The 17357-nt window shown below is 45.1% G+C and overlaps 1 protein-coding gene across 11 annotated transcripts in view; it reads right to left on the reverse strand.

Moving 5' to 3' along the window:
• The window catches only part of ptprt (protein tyrosine phosphatase receptor type T), a 389841-nt gene that overhangs the window by 204251 nt on the left and 168233 nt on the right, over positions 1-17357 (reverse strand). For all 11 annotated transcript variants that reach the window (XM_074649699.1, XM_074649700.1, XM_074649697.1 and 8 more), the window contains exons 9-10: positions 8717-8832; positions 7656-7836 (exon numbers count right to left, since the gene is read on the reverse strand). In XM_074649699.1, the coding sequence (XP_074505800.1) occupies positions 7656-7836; positions 8717-8832 (297 nt within the window). The remainder of the gene's footprint in view (positions 1-7655; positions 7837-8716; positions 8833-17357) is intronic.

Below are 17357 nucleotides of genomic sequence, written 5' to 3' on the forward strand. Positions count from 1 at the left end.
GAGACCAACAATAGTCATTTTAGTCTTTTCTAGGGGGGGTCCAGGGGATTTTTAAGGGGATATTTAGGGGGGTCTTTAGGGAGAGATAGCAGGTCAACAGTAGATGTCACATAGAAGTGGTGTACATCGTCTGAAAGCTGGAACTTGAAGATTAATTTGAGATGCAGCTCAGCACTGTGTGTCAAGTTGTTCTAGTCATTAATCAGCCATAAACATTAATTAATTAATTAATAATTTAAAATTAATAGTGAAAGTATATAAGGTCTTAGAACATTATGATAGAAATATATGATGGTCATCACCATGATCTATTATGTCGCATAATTTGTTGCAGCAGTTGTTGGGTTAAAACCATTTGTTCCACTGATTTGGTGCTAAATTTAACCATTTTTTACCACTGAAGAATTGATAAAAATGATCAATACTCCCTCCAAAATACCACATTAAGAAACCAAGACCTTGAGGAACACCATAGAAAAAGACATGCTGTGATATCGGATCAAAAACGTTTGACATTTGGAGATTTCTGCATTTTTCTGTGATTGGATGGCGAGCACTTGTGTTGTGTAACCTGCTCAAAAAAAACTTATTGTCAATGTAGCTAGGAAAGCCATCCATCCTCTGAATGCTCTAGGTCTATAGTTTGATCCATCCATCCTCTGAATGCTCCAGGTCTCTAGTTTGACCCATCCATCCTCTGAATGCTCTAGGTCTCTAGTCTGATCCATCCATCCTCTGAATGCTCTAGGTCTTTAGTTCAATCCATCCATCCTCTGAATGCTCTAGGTCTCTAGTTTGACCCATCCATCCTCTGAATGCTCTAGGTCTCTAGTTTGACCCATCAATCCTCTGAATGCTCTAGGTCTCTAGTTTGACCCATCCATCCTCTGAATGCTCTAGGTCTCTAGTTGAATCCATCCATCATCTGAATGCTCTAGGTCTCTAGTTTGATCCATCCATCCTCTGAATGCTCTAGGTCTCTAGTCTGATCCATCCATCCTCTGAATGCTCTAGGTCTCTAGTTTGATCCATCCATCCTCTGAATGCTCTAGGTCTCTAGTCTGATCCATCCATCCTCTGAATGCTCTAGGTCTCTAGTTTGATCCATCCATCCTCTGAATGCTCTAGGTCTCTAGTCTGATCCATCCATCCTCTGAATGCTCTAGGTCTCTAATTTGATCCATCCATCTATCCTCTGAATGCTCTAGGTCTCTAGTCTGATCCATCTGTCCTCCGAATGCTCTAGGTCTCTAGTTTGATCCATCCATCCTCTGAATGCTCTAGGTCTCTAGTTTGATCCATCCATCCTCTGAATGCTCTAGGTCTCTAGTCTGATCCATCCATCCTCTGAATGCTCTAGGTCTCTAGTCTGATCAATCCATCCTCTGAATGCTCTAGGTCTCTAGTTTGATCCATCCATCCTCTGAATGCTCTAGGTCTCTAGTTTGACCCATCCATCCTCTGAATGCTCTATGTCTCTAATTTGATCCATCCATCCTCTGAATGCTCTAGGTCTGTAGTCTGATCCATCCATCCTCTGAATGCTCTAGGTCTCTAGTTTGATCCATCCATCCTCTGAATGCTCTAGGTCTCTAGTCTGATCCATCCATCCTCTGAATGCTCTAGGTCTCTAATTTGATCCATCCATCTATCCTCTGAATGCTCTAGGTCTCTGGTCTGATCCATCTGTCCTCCGAATGCTCTAGGTCTCTAGTTTGATCCATCCATCCTCTGAATGCTCTAGGTCTCTAGTTTGATCCATCCATCCTCTGAATGCTCTAGGTCTGTAGTTTGATCCATCCATCCTCTGAATGCTCTAGGTCTCTAGTTTGATCCGTCCATCCTCTGAATGCTCTAGGTCTGTAGTTTATGGCTGTAAAGTTTCATGAGGCTGTGATTATCCTAGAGGTCACCACAGGTCATTTTATACAGGGAGGTCAATGAAATGTCTCCTATGGGGACTAACATCATCACACATGAATACAGTTGGGCTCATTGGATCCACAAGAGTCTCAGCTTTATAGTGAGACACAATTTATTGAATTCAGAACTGTTTAGAGACCCCCGTATGCAGAAATATTCAGATACACCATTTTAGAATAGGAGACAATAACACATTTATACTGCATGTGATTATCATAAAGTGGGCATGTCTGTAAAGGGGTGACTCGTGGGTACCCATAGAACCCATTTACATTCACATATCATGAGGTCAGAGGTCAAGGGACCCCTTTGGAAATGGACGTGACCATTTTTCCTTGCCAACATTTAGTGTAAGTTTGGCGCGTTATTGAACCTCCTTTATGACCAGCTAGTCTGACACGGTTGGTACCGATGGATTCATCAGGTTCTATAGTTTACTATGATACCAGTAGTAGTAGTAGTAGTAGTAGTATTAGTATTAGTAGTAGTAGTAGTAGTAGTAGTAGTATGACATGGTTGGTACTGATGGATTCATCAGGTTCTATAGTTTACTATGATACCAGTAGTAGTAGTATTAGTAGTAGTAGTAGTAGTAGTAGTAGTAGTAGTAGTAGTAGTCTGACATGGTTGGTACTGATGGATTCATCAGGTCTATAGTTTACTATGATACCAGTAGTAGTAGTAGTAGTAGTAGTAGTAGTATTAGTAGTAGTAGTAGTAGTAGTAGTAGTATGACATGGTTGGTACTGATGGATTCATCAGGTTGTATAGTTTACTATGATACCAGTATCTTCACTCTTTAAAACTGAGCGGCTACAACCGAAAAATCACTGGTTGCATTAATGCGTTAAAGAAATTAGTGGCGTTAAAACTAATATGCGTTAACGTGTTATTATCACGTTATCATGGCGTTAACTGTGACAGCCTTGGTTTTGATATTTGGTGTTCAGAGAATTGAATAATGAATGTTTAACTGAGCTCCGGTACAGCAGCTCCTGAAGCTGCCTTCAGAGAAGAGGATGGTGTTTAGAGATGTCTAATCACAGAATCACAGGTTTAATCCCCGCTGTGTAACAGCCGCGTCCTCTTTACCACCGTGCCCTGCAGCAGGAGACGCTACACAGGACGTACTGACATACTTCATTATTGCCTCAAATATAAATATAAATGTTCCCCAGCAGCTCTAATTATTTCCAAACAACATTTTACAGGCCTGTCTTCTTTCCAGAGGGCTCCATGTTCTCCTAACTCAGAACACAGTGTTTGCCCCAGCCTCCACTACTAATAATTCATTGATGCTTCTCATTTCTCTCCACAGCCAGCCTGAGATAAACGGCGATAAGAGCTGCGATCCATTAGAGCGACGCCTGATAAGCAGGATAAAAACATTGTTCTAATGATCTCAGCTCGTCCTCAGGGCTCGCTGTTCTCCTCCTCATCTCACTACTAATATCCTCTACATTTAGCTTCTGGGGCATCACATCTACCTTCAGCACACACCTTTACAGAGAGTTAACATGCTGCTGGGGAGAGGCAGTGGCTTGGGGGGGGGGAGCCTTAATTGTTTTGTTCTTAATTGTTTTTTATTTAACCGTCGTTAATCTCCTGGTTGTAATTCAGTAATTAGGGAACAGAACAGCAATTGTTCACACGGAGGCTAATTGCTATTTGCACGGTAATGACTTTATATAGCAGGGGCACGCACACACATACGCACACACACACACACACACACACACACACACACACACACACACACACACACACACACACACACACACACACACACACACACTCTTCTTAATGTTGCTGATGAAATCGACTTTAACCTATGTGAAGGAGCAAAATGAGGGATTAGCAATTAAGATGTAAAAAGCCTTTCCTCTGTTCCTCCCTAGTTTCTAAATCTCAGGACGAGAGCTCCTCAGGTTTTAATCTTCATCAGCTGTGCTCTCAACATTCACTACATATTAACACACACACACACACACACACACACACACCGTCTACCAGCGCGTTGACTGTCTCACTGCGAGGCATCCAGCATTGGTAATTTGGCACATCCATTATAGTAGAAAAGCTTCCATGGTGCTTAAAGATTTTCCACGTTTACTCTTGAAACGGATTGCTTTTTTTCTGCTGAACGCCGCCACGATGCTGATCACCTCACACAGTGTTTAAAGGAATGGAAGAGTTAGAAGTTAAAATGGCCGAATGAGATGAGAAGGTTTACGCTCTGACCGACTTTACTGTCTTTCAGAGGCTGTAGGTTCAGTTTTAAAGCTAGAGTGAAGATCCTGCTATCATAGTAAACTATAAAACCTGATGAATCCATCGGTACCAACTATGTCAGACTACTACTGCTACTACTACTACTACTACTACTACTACTACTACTACTACTACTACTACTACTGGTATCATAGTAAACTATAGAACCTGATGAATCCATCAGTACCAACCATGTCATACTACTACTACTACTACTACTACTACTACTTCTACTACTACTACTACTACTACTACTACTGGTATCATAGTAAACTATAAAACCTGATGAATCCATCGGTACCAACCATGTCAGACTAGCTGGTCACAAAGGAGGTTAAATAACGCTCCAAACTTACACTAAATGTTGGCGAGGAAAAACTGTCATGTCCATTATCAAAGGGGTCCCTTGACCTCTGACCTCCAGATATGTGCAAGTAAATGGGTTCTATGGGTACCCACAAGTCTCCCTTTACAGACATGCCCACTTTATGATAATCACATTTAGTTTGGGGCAAGTCATAGTCAAGTCAGCACACTGACACACTGACAGCTGTTGCTGCCTGTTGGGCTGCAGTTTGCCATGTTCTGATTGGAGCATATTGTTTTATGCTAAATGCAGTACCTGCGAGGGTTTCTGGACAATATCTGTCATTGTTTTGTGTTGTTAATTAATTTACAATAATACATATATACATATATTTACATAACGCAGCATATCTGCCCTTGATAAGAGGATTAAATACTTGACAAATCTCCCTTTAAGGGAAATTTAGAACAGATAAAAAATCTGTGAATAATTTGCGATTAATCACTATTAACTATGGACAATCATGTGATTATTTGCCATTAAATCAGTCAGGACCTGACAGCATGGTGTGACACCACCGACCTGGTCTTAAACACCAAAAAGACCAATGAAATCATTGTGGACTTCAGGACCACCAAAAAGACCACACACAGTGCAATAAGCATTAAAGCAGAGGCTGTGGAGAGAGTCTCCATCTCAGAAGAGCTCTCCTGGGCTGACAACACCTCAGTGGTAGTAGGCAAAGCACAGCAACGCCTCTACTCTCGGAGGAGGCTAAGAAGAGCTATAACCTCCCCCCAGAAGCTGCTGCTCAACTTCTACAGATGCAGCATAGAGAGCATCCTGACCAACTGCATGACAGCCTGGTACAGCAGCCGCACCAAAGCTGCCAAAGAAGCCCTGCAGCGGTTTGTGAAAACAGCGCAGGACATTGTTGGCAATGAGCTGCCATCACTTGACCACCTTCACAACACTCGCTGTATCAGAAGGGCCGAAAACCTCATCAAGGACATCACTCATTCCCCGGACACGACCTGTTTAAACTCCTCCCATCAGGCAGGCGCTTCAGATCAATCCGCACAAATAGACTTAAAAACAGCTTTTTCCCAACTGCCATCAAGTCACTGGTCACCATCTTGGAAGATGGTGGACGCTGGCGCATTTTGTCTGCCGCTCCGTTTCTGATCCGTTTCCGAGCTTAGAGTTACGCTGTTTAATCCACACTTTTGATGCCACAATTTGTTTTGTTTGTTAATACTGGAACGTGCTGTAGCCTCACAACTGAAAACCCACCTGGTCTCCAACGACCTGTACGAACCATTTCAATCCAGTTTCCACTCAAAACACAGCACAGAAACAGCCCTACTCAAAGTCACCAACAACCTCCTGCTCTCCTCAGACTCTGGTCACCTCAACATCCTCATCCTCCTCGACCTCACTGCAGCTTTCGACACCATCAACCACACCATTCTTCTCTCCCGCCTTGAATCCTCCCTCAACATCACCGGGACTGCCCTCTCCTGGCTTAAGTCATATCTCACAAACCGCCAACAATTCATCAACAGCAACAACTGCACCTCCTACCCCGCTCCTCTGGCCCAAGGCGTCCCCCAGGGTTCGGTGCTTGGTCCCCTTCTGTTCATCCTCTACCTGCTTCCCCTTGGTCACATGATGCGCGCCATGGCCTTCACTTCCACTGCTACGTCGACGACGTCCAGCTCTACATTTCCACTAAATCCATCACCCCCCGCTACACACTCCACTCTGACCAACTGCCTCACTGAAATTAAATCATGGATGCAAATCAACTTTCTCAAACTCAACTGTGACAAATCAGACATGATCATCATCGGTCCCAAATCACTCACCAAAACCGCTCACAACTTCTGCTTCACCATCGATAACTCCACTCTGTGCCCCTCCCTTCACATCTGCAACCTCGGAGTCATTTTCAACAGCCACCTCTCCTTCGAACACCACGTCAACCACATCACCAGGACTGCCTTTTTCCACCTCAAAAACATAGCTCGTCTCCTCCCATTACTCTCCTTCTCTGCTGCCGAAACTCTCATCCACGCTTTCATCACATCCAGAATCGACTACCGCAACAGCATTCTCTACGGCTCACCATCCAAAGTCCTCAATAAACTCCAGTACATCCAGAACTCTGCTGCCCATCTGCTCACCCATTCCCGCTCCCGTGACCACATCACCCCTGTCCTCCAGAACCTCCACTTGCTCCCTGTCCCACAACGCATCCAGTTCAAACTCCTTCTCCTCACTCACAAAGCCCTTCATAACCAGTCCCCCTCCTACCTCACAGACCTGCTCCACCATCACACTCCTTACCGCTCCCTGATGCAAACCTCTTGTCCACACCACTCAGAACCAAGCACATTTGATCTGTGTAAAGTGTCTTTGAGTATCCAGAAAAGTGCTATGTAAATAAAATGTATTATTATTATTATTATTATCAACCTCCTGAACTCTGACATCTCTTCTGAGGTGAACACATGCACTAAAACGGGATGTGCAATATGAATCTACTGTTTACGGACATGTGCAATAACATATGTTGGACACTTTGTGCAATAATCTGGCAAACTGACATCTCACCAATGTACATATTGTATTGTTATATATTGTACTATCTTTTATATCTTTATATTGATATTGTATTATCTCTTCATTAGCACCTATGGGATTGTCACAATCTAATGTTGTTGTACTACACAATGACAATAAAGGGCTTGAACCTTGAAATGCTTCAGATATGTCATTGTGTTTATGTGACCTGCTCTATCAACGACCTGTTTATTGACTTTATTTCCCACAATATGAAATTGTACCACCAGTTAACCAGCTGGAGACCATTTGTTGTTTTAATTGTGTCTTCGTGTGCGGTGCTGAACCATTATTACTCCAACGTTTCTGCCCTGCAGGTCCCAGAACCAGCTGCCAGTCACTCAGTGTGGGCTGGACTCTATTTTCAATGTTCAGCTGGAGAAGTCAGCCTCACTGTCGGCAGTCAGTCGCTGTGGTCACAAATGTAAAATGAATGATGTTGTGACCACACACCAGGAACAGATAAAGCTCTCCACAACCGGCTGCTGTTAGGTTAGATGGATACAGCTGGCTGTGTTTCCTCACTCACCATCCTCCTCCGTCTGTTTGACGATCTCCTCGCTCTCCTTGCTGCCTTCGGGGTTGGCGAGGACCAGCCGCAGTCTGACCGTGACGAAAGGCCTCAGGCCCCGCAGGGTGTAATGTGACGATGTCTGGATCAACTCCTCTGCTGCAAACTCCTGCTGGTTGAACACATACTGGTACTGCACCTGGAGAGCAGAGGGAGAGACAGCGTACTGATTCCACCGGTTCATCTGGTTCTGAACAATCATTACTAATGAACAGCTTCAGTCCGCGATGCTCGGACTTCACTGTGCACGTCCAAACTGTGAATGGAGCTAAATCTGAAAGTTCAACACCTGCGAATAAAACAACTCATGATTCTACATTCACCTTTAGTCACAACTAGGACTGTCAAAGTTAACACCATAATAATCCGTTTTAAAACTAGAGTGAAGATCCTGGTATCATCTGAAACTATAGAACCTGATGAATCCATCAGTACCAACCATATCAGACTAGCTGGTCATGAAGGGGGTTAAATAACGCTCCAATCCGCTAAATCTTGGCCAGGGGTTCTATGGGTCCCCTCGAGTCTCCCCTTTACAGACATACCACATCTTATGATCTGAACATATTGTTTTATGCTAAATACAGTACCTGTGAGGGTTTCTGGACAATATCTGCTATTGTTTTGTGTTGTTCATTGATTTACAATAATAAATATATACATACATTTACATAAAGCAGCATATTTGTCCAATACCATGTTGATAAGAGTATTAAATACTGGACTAATCTCCCTTTAAGGTTCATTTAGAACAGATAAAACATGTGATTTATTTATAATTAATCACCTTTTAATTGATTGACAACCCTAGTTACAACACATAACCCTTTCCTAATACCGAGATGTTCCATGTTATGACTGAGCTTTTATATTTCAGCAAACTTTTAAAAAATTGTATTTGCCAAAGTTGACCTTTTACATAAAACAGGTCAAAGGTGCTCGACCTATCACTCATCAGTCACATGATCCTTTCAGGGTGGAGTAGAGCTCATGTGGTGTGTAGTTCCAGATGTGCGTACCGTCAGATTGTAGCTGTGGCAGCGAGTCACGGCGTACCCAAACGTCTCCCACTGTATGGTCAGCTGGCGGGCTCGGACGTCCACCACATTGACATTTTGGGGACCGTGGACCGGATCTGAAGGACAGATGGACAGAAACAACAGTGAGCAGGAGGTACAGTCGGTTGAGACACACGGACTACATTATGATCAGTTAAAGGTTGTCTACCCTCTCACCAACAACGCCCAGCTGTTCCACAACTCTTCTTTCAAATGTGATCACCATGAAGATCCAAAACGTTACCACCAAACTGAAGCATGCTCTCACATCCTTTAAATACACAGCGATCCCTCCTTCACCATTTATCCAGCAGCTCTGCAGCTGGAAAACACTCACATTCCTCTCAATCAACTTCTCATACCATTGGTTTATAAAAGGTGTAATCTGAACAGAACAAACATTGTGACATTCAGCAGAATCAGGAGTTGGATTTATTGAAACTTCGTGTCAGAAACTCGGGTCAGAGCCTCTATCACGGTGACAGGTTAGCAGGTTAGCAGGTTAGCAGGTTAACAGGTTAACTGGTTAACAGGTTAACTGGTTAACAGATTAACAGGTTAACAGGTTAGCCGGTTAACAGGTTCCAACCTGTAATCTGTTCATGACTACTGGTCAGTCAGTGAGACCAGCAGGCCGAGCTGCTGCAGAGATTACCACAGAATAATACCCTGTATTATTGATCTGATTATTACTGCCTTCACCATATGTCACACACACATACACACACACACACACACACACACACACACACACACACACACACACACACACAGCCATATGTTTGTGTGCTACGACTGGATGAACACTAATGAGCTCGTTCTAACCGCTCTCTCTCTCTCTCTCTCTCTCTCTCTCTCTCTCTCTCTCTCTCTCTCTCTCGGCCTCATTAGTTTCCATCAGCTACCGATGGAGAGCAACAGGTCAGTGAATAATCAGAGAGGAGACCTCGGCTGTGAGGATGAAAACTGGACTCACATTGTGTGTGATCTCCTCACAGACACTCTGACAGGAAGGAGAGACTCATTCAGTCTGTCTGATGATTGTTGAAGAACAACGGAGACATCTGAGAGGAATCTGTTGTTCTGATCAACTCATTAAACCTTTACAGTCAAACTCTGGAGAGAAATAACCCAGCTGCTCTGTTGTTTTAGAGTCTTTGAGCAAGGCACCTTTTCCATGTTATATGACAGGGATGTTGTGAGTGTAACATCTAAACCATGGCTAACCTTTTCCTTCTCAAATAATAGGACAGATGTTCATATTAAAGAGAGTACGAATGTTCCCATCAGGAACATTTCTCACCTTCTCAGTCTCTCTTTTAATCAGTTCAGTAAACCTTAAATGTTCCTGTGAACCTTTCTTGTTATAATTTGCTATTTAAATGTGGGAAAGCTAAACTCTGATTGATGCCTTCTAAACTAATGAATGGACCTCTAAAGGAAGCGTTACAGCCTGTTTGTGTGTGAAGGCAGCTGAGCACATGATCAGATTGTTCAGATGTTCAGACAAGCTACTTCCAGTAAATCTGAGATCAGCCTGATGAGACCAGATTAGAGGACGGCACCGTGGATGAGCCGTCTCAGAGGCCATCTGAGACAGCAGACAGGTGCTGCTGGATATGTGTGTTTAATGCACTGAGGGATGGATGAGTTTGTGAGTTTGGCTGCAGACTTCAGGTTCCCTGTGGTGCTTCATGGTTTAAAGAGTCTGTGTTTCTACTTATCCAAGACCAAAGCCTAGTAAGACTGGGGGGGGGATATAACCAACATATGAGCCAATCCTCAGGTCAGCACAGCAGGCAGTATGCTTTCACACAGCTCACATCTACTGTCCCCAGAAAACAGGACTGCACTACGTCTGACTGAGACGGACGCAGATGGGTCGACGGTCAAACTACCCATCTGACAATCAACCCTGAACATATCTACTGAGGTCATTATATATATATATATATATATATATATATATATATGGACATCCACATAAAAGGTGCTGAATCTTCCCTTCATACTAGTTAACTTCCCTGTACAACATTTAAAAGCAACGCTGGTGGTCACTCAGTGAGATGGAGCATGCATGCTCAACGTGGCCTTCATAAGTAAATAGCTAAAATAAGTTAAAATAAATAATAACACATCAGTCTCCAGCCCATTCGCTGAGCCACTCCTGACAATGCCTCCTCTGCTGCTATATATATAATTACTCACACAAACTTTGTTTTCTCAACAAGTGGTGGGCAGATGAACCTGAGCTACTGATATGATGTGAGATTTACATCATGTGAAGATGGAAACATGCAGAGATATGAAGACAAAGTTGGAGGTCTTTGATTTACTTTGTTTAGACACTGATGACATCAAAGCTCATTCAGTAGTGTAGAGACGCCTTCACTGATCAGACAGCCCAGTCCCACAGCAGTCCGTGAGATGGTCACAAACTTTAATGAGTTGATTCTTGTACATAGACACAAATTTCACTTCTTTCTTTTTTCGTGATGGTCAGCACAAAATCAATTTTTATATATAATCCACGTAATAGTGAACCAGGACGTATAAAGAGCGGCGAACGCTGCGTAGAGAGGAGGTCGGGGTGGGTCTAAAATACCAGACTTTCACCAAGTCAACGTTGATTTATTTGTAACTTCTGAACTTCAGTTGCAGCACTTCTGGAGTTATTTGAACCCAAACCACCATCTATTACTAAACCTAACTAAGGAGTTTTATTTTGAAAAGACTGGAGTGGAAATTGACACGTGCATCACGTGCTGGACATTCGTAGGAAAACGCACGATGTACGATACGTTGTTAAAAGTCGTGCTGAGCGTCACAGAAAAAGAAGGAAATTTGTGTCTATGAACACAAATCAGACCGATTACATTTAGTGACTATTTGACGAGCTGTTGTGAGACTGAGCTGGACCACAAGCTGAAACCTTTTAGCAGAGGACGCTCCAGCCTGTGACTGCATGCTGAAGCAGATCAAGTGATGTACCTGGAATGAACGCACACACTGTAATTCCTCAGTTACAGAGACAGAATCAGTCCTCATCACTGAGCCACACAGAGACAACAGAACCACTGCAAACACTCAGCTAACTCACATTCATGCTCCGAGGTCTGTGAGGAACAGATAGGCTAGTAGACCACCACCAGCACCACCAGCACCATCTGATCCAGCAGACCACCACCAGCACCACCAGCACCACCTGATCCAGCAGACCACCACCAGCACCACCAGCACCACCAGCACCATCTGATCCAGCAGACCACCACCAGCACCACCAGCACCATCTGATCCAGCAGACAACCACCAGCACCACCAGCACCACCAGCACCATCTGATCCAGCAGACCACCACCAGCACCACCAGCACCACCTAATCCAGCAGACCACCACCAGCCCCATCTTATCCAGCAGACAACCACCAGCACCACCAGCACCATCTTATCCAGCAGACCACCACCAGCCCCATCTTATCCAGCAGACCACCACCAGCACCATCTGATCCAGCAGACATCCACCAGCACCACCTAATCCAGCAGACCACCACCAGCCCATCTTATCCAGCAGACAACCACCAGCACCACCAGCACCATCTTATCCAGCAGACAACCACCAGCACCACCAGCCCATCTTATCCAGCAGACAACCACCAGCACCACCAGCACCATCTGATCCAGCAGACAACCACCAGCACCACCAGCACCATCTTATCCAGCAGACAACCACCAGCACCACCAGCACCACCAGCACCATCTGATCCAGCAGACAACCACCAGCACCACCAGCACCATCTGATCCAGCAGACAACCACCAGCACCACCAGCCCATCTTATCCAGCAGACAACCACCAGCACCACCAGCACCATCTTATCCAGCAGACAACCACCAGCACCACCAGCACAATCTGATCCAGCAGACAACCACCAGCACCACCAGCACCATCTGATCCAGCAGACAACCACCAGCACCACCAGCACCACCTGTAAAGTCAACTCAAAGACTTCAATTAAAACATATAAAGCTTCAATAGGTGTTGTGTTGCATTAGATACAGTCATTAGCATTCCTGAACAATCACACACACTATTTTCTGCAGATGGAGGTAAAGATGGAGACAGACGAGAGGTGGAGATATATGGAGGACGGTGCGGAGAGAGAGAGAGAGAGAGAGAGAGAGAGAGAGCAGTAGAGGTTATGTGAATTATGACTCTGTTTACATCGTTAGGTCCATTATGGTGTCTCTCAGGCCGCCCTTGGTCCTGACAAATGCCAGATTTGCCACATCATCCATCTGATTTATTCTCTTTACCTCCATCCATATCAATCCGTTCCAGGGCTCCTTAAACCCCCCTGATGATGACATGGAGATGAAGAGACTGACACATACAGTAAAACAAGTAAAACACTGTGACAGACAGAGAATATGTACAAAACTAACAAGCTGGATGAGTGATTGATAGATTAGTCACTGATAGATGAGTGACTGATGGATGAGTGACGGGCTGGACTTTTACAATACAATAGTATAGACCTTTTCTCTGTTAGTAACCATGGTGACGTGTTTAGTGGGCGCAGCGTTAAGGGGAGGCAGAATAACTCTCTGAACACGCTAACTAACGCTGGCTAGTTAACGCTGGCTAGCTAACGCTGGCTAGCAAGTATTGTTGTCTTGTTTTTTTAACAATGGCTGAAGAAAATCCTAGTTTCTCTCAACATGTGCTGTCTCTCACTCTCCAGGATCACCAGTGATAGTGGAGAAAGTTAACATGAACCAACGGGACCAGATTAGCCGACCCCTACGCCGCTGGAGACTACTGCAGGAGGAGGAGACGGCTGGATAACGCTAGTTAGCTAGCTAGCTGGTCCGGAGACTGACCAACTAGCTAGCTAACGCCTGCTCTCCTCCCGGTGAAGTCGTCTCCTAGCGGTGAGGAGTGAGGCAGAGGGACCGTGACCCAGCGCTGTCCTCTGTTGGCCTCATTTTCTGTAGCGTGGTGGAATTAGCAAGGTAGCTAGCTAACTAGCCAGTCGCTAAATGAGTAACAACTTAATGCGTCATCCTCACACTGTGGTCACAGCGTAGGAAAGCACAGTGCTATCACCAGATGACGGACAACTTTGTTCACCTCATTTTCTGTGTTTCATGACAGCATGGTGGAATTAGCGAGCTAGGCTAGCTAAGTAGCCTTGCATCCGACCAGCGGGCTGGTGGCCAACAGCAGCGCTGTAAAGATAAATTGAGGGCGTATAAATCTTTGGATGCCTATTGTTAACTATCTTTCAGTAAAGTCAGTCAGAAAGAGAGTCGGACAATATCGGAGAAGCGTTTCAGAGACGGAGAGAAAGGGTTGCTAATAGTTTAGCCTTCTGCTAACAGCAGCCAACGGCTCCTGTTAGCAGAAGGCTAAATATTAGCAACATTTACTCTCCATCTCTGAAACGTTTCTCTGATATTGTAGCTCGCTAGAGCCTCCAATCACAGTTTGTCATCTCCAATGTCTGTGATATCTGGATTCTGGCAGCCAACAACACAGCAAGAGGACATTTTAAATGTGTAACTTTAGCTCACTGCTAGCGTTCGCCTCCAGTCTGTCCTTTGGTTAGCCTCCGGCTAATGTTAGCTCACTGCTAGCGTTAGCCTCCAGTCTTTCCTTTGGTTAGCCTTCAGCTAATGTTAGCCCACTGCTAGCGTTAGCCTCCAGCTAATGTTAGCCCACTGCTAGTGTTAGCCTCCAGTCTTTCCTTTGGTTAGCCTCCAGCTAATGTTAGCCCACTGCTAGCATTAGCCTCCAGCTAATGTTAGCCCACTGCTAGTGTTAGCCTCCAGTCTTTCCTTTGGTTAGCCTCCAGCTAATGTTAGCCCACTGCTAGCGTTAGCCTCCAGCTAATGTTAGCCCACTGCTAGTGTTAGCCTCCAGTCTTTCCTTTGGTTAGCCTCCAGCTTACACCGTGACCTCATCATGACGTCCACACACATCTATAAATGTTAACTGTCCACCAGGGCAGACATTTGTCTTTGGCTCACCAAACACAAGAGAAGAAGTGAATGGGTGAAGTCACCAATGGACAGATGGAAAGTGATGTATGCAGCTCCAGAGGGACGGAGCCCAGCAGCCTCATTAATCAGGAGGGGTCAGGGGTCGGCATGTTAGCCATCACACTGTGAAAAGGCCAGTGTAGATGCCCAGCTGGCGCTCAATGTGACAAGGCCAGGCCGTGAGGCATGCTGCAGCCTCTCCCTGTGGTGGACCGGGGGATACAAGTGGCCCTTGATATGCCCATTAAAAGGACAACAGAGGCTACAGCTGGCCGACGGCCTGCTAGCCCACCACTACGACACAACATGGACTATAAAATAGCACTTGACTGCCTCTCACAGCAGGATGCTGCTCTGGTCCGTATGTGTTCTCAGTGTGCCGTGGTCATATGGTAAAAGTCCTGGATAAATGTCTCTGCAGAGCACACTTGACTTTATTTTAACCATCACATAGACTGCATGAAATATGACCTCTGCATCAGGATACAGTGACAGTGGGAGAAACTTGGGGTTCATTGTCGCTCAAGGACACTTTGACATGGGGATTGGACCGCTAACGTTGTGGTTAAAGGACGACCTGCTATCTTTTCTCCTTAAAGAGATGAGCCGTTCCTCTGAGCCGCTCAGCTTTTGAATGAATTATTAACGTTTATTTTAACCGTTTTAACTGATAGTGTTAATCGGTTAAAATGCTTAATGTCGGTTAACGGTTAAACGGTTAATTATTAACATCCCTAATGTGACGTTGAGGAAATGTTCCCACCGGTTAATAGACTTGTGACATCACCGGTGTTACCGGTTACACCGGACATTTTACAGGAAAAGATGACGCTCAATATGTGCAGAGCGCTGACTCTGATCTTTATCGTCGGGTGGCGGTGTGTCGGACCTCTCCGGTCCAGCTTTCACTGCGGCGCCGCAGGTTTCCACCCGGCACCCCTGCGCCGTGCACACCGGGTGTGACCGCTCCGTCCTCCTCGTGGTGATTGCCTCATTAACGTTATGGTTCTCTTTTAGCGCTGGGTTTAAATCTGAAATATCACCAAATAGACGCTTTTGCTTTTCGCTTCGACACCAAATCCTCCGCCATCGTCTGTCTGTCAACTCTCTCTCTCTGTGTGTGAAATGTGACTCCTGCTGCTCTGAGCTGAGACTCCGTACGGAGCAGACACTTTCACTGTCAGTCTGTAGCGTCCGTCGTCTGACTATCTGTTGATAACACGGAGCTGATACGCCAAAAGGAACTAAATGCAACAGCGGGGGGGTTGGGTACGTAATGTAATCGGTGTGTGCCCGACCACCGTGTAACACCAGTACCACCTCCCACCTGTAGTTAAATGTATAATAACCAGATCCATACTGTTACTCCTCTCCAGCTCCAGGCTGACCTGTCTGCGATCAGCTAACGGCGGCTAACGAGCAGACGAGCCGGTGGATCGCAGCGCCTCCCTGCTGGGTTGACCTGAGGTAAAGATAAAGTTGTTTTGCCAGCCTCTGAAAGCACTTCAGGGCCCGTTGGATGTTGTGGCAGGTAGATGTGTAGTAGAGACGAGAGCCTGGTGAAGCAGTGTGTTTTGGGATGCCCTCCTGAATCTGAAGGATGAGCAGCAGAAATGGAGCCATTAATCCAGAGACTTTAGGGAGCCGTTCCAGGGAGGAGAGAGGAGGAGTGGAAATCAATCTTACTGCCTCCCTACGCTACCCATCCTCCTCTCTGTTGCTCGTCTCTTTTATTCTTCCCCCATTTCTTCTTTCTCTACGTGTTCCTTTGGCGTCATTAATACTTTATTTCTCATGTTCTCTTGTCAGTCTTTTGGCCTCACATATTTTGTTCTGTTTCATTGTTTCTCTCATCAGCTCTCCTTCATCCTGCTTGCCCTTTCCCATCGGCCTCTTTCTCTCGTATCGCTATCTCAATCACTCGCTCCTCGTCCCACTTCTGCACCGTCTCTACTCTCAAATTATAAATCACAACTCTGCCTGGCTATTCATCTTAAATTCCAGCTCTTCTGAGACACTTTAAGGTGAAGAGGGGACGAACAACTTCTGCTAACATTAGATGGCATTTGCTAATTTTCTTGACAATCCCTCACCAGGGATTATCGTCGTCTGGGATATTTTCTAAATGTCATGGTGATGATTAGAGAAGGTTTATATGGTGGATCTCAGGAAGAATATCATATTATGTACCTCGGAGACGCTGGTCTGCAGTCTTATCTCCATTTGGTGAACATAAACTGTTTTAATCATGTGACTCACACAGCTGTTACAAAAACTACAGACAAGTAATGAGACGCTCTTGAAAGTAATGCTGTACTTACTGTACCTGCTGAACCTACTGAACCTACTGTACCTACCTACTGAACCTGCTGAACCTACTGAACCTGCTGTACCTGCTTTACCTACTGTACCTACCTACTGTACCTGCTGTACCTACTGTACCTACTCTACCTGTTTTACCTACTGTACCTACCTACTGTACCTGCTGTACCTACGGTACCTACTTTACCTAATGTACCTACCTACTGTACCTACTGTACCTGCTGTACCTGCTGTACCTACTG

The sequence above is a fragment of the Sebastes fasciatus genome, chromosome 1 (assembly GCF_043250625.1).
Source record: "Sebastes fasciatus isolate fSebFas1 chromosome 1, fSebFas1.pri, whole genome shotgun sequence".
Classification (NCBI taxonomy): Eukaryota; Metazoa; Chordata; class Actinopteri; order Perciformes; family Sebastidae; genus Sebastes; species Sebastes fasciatus.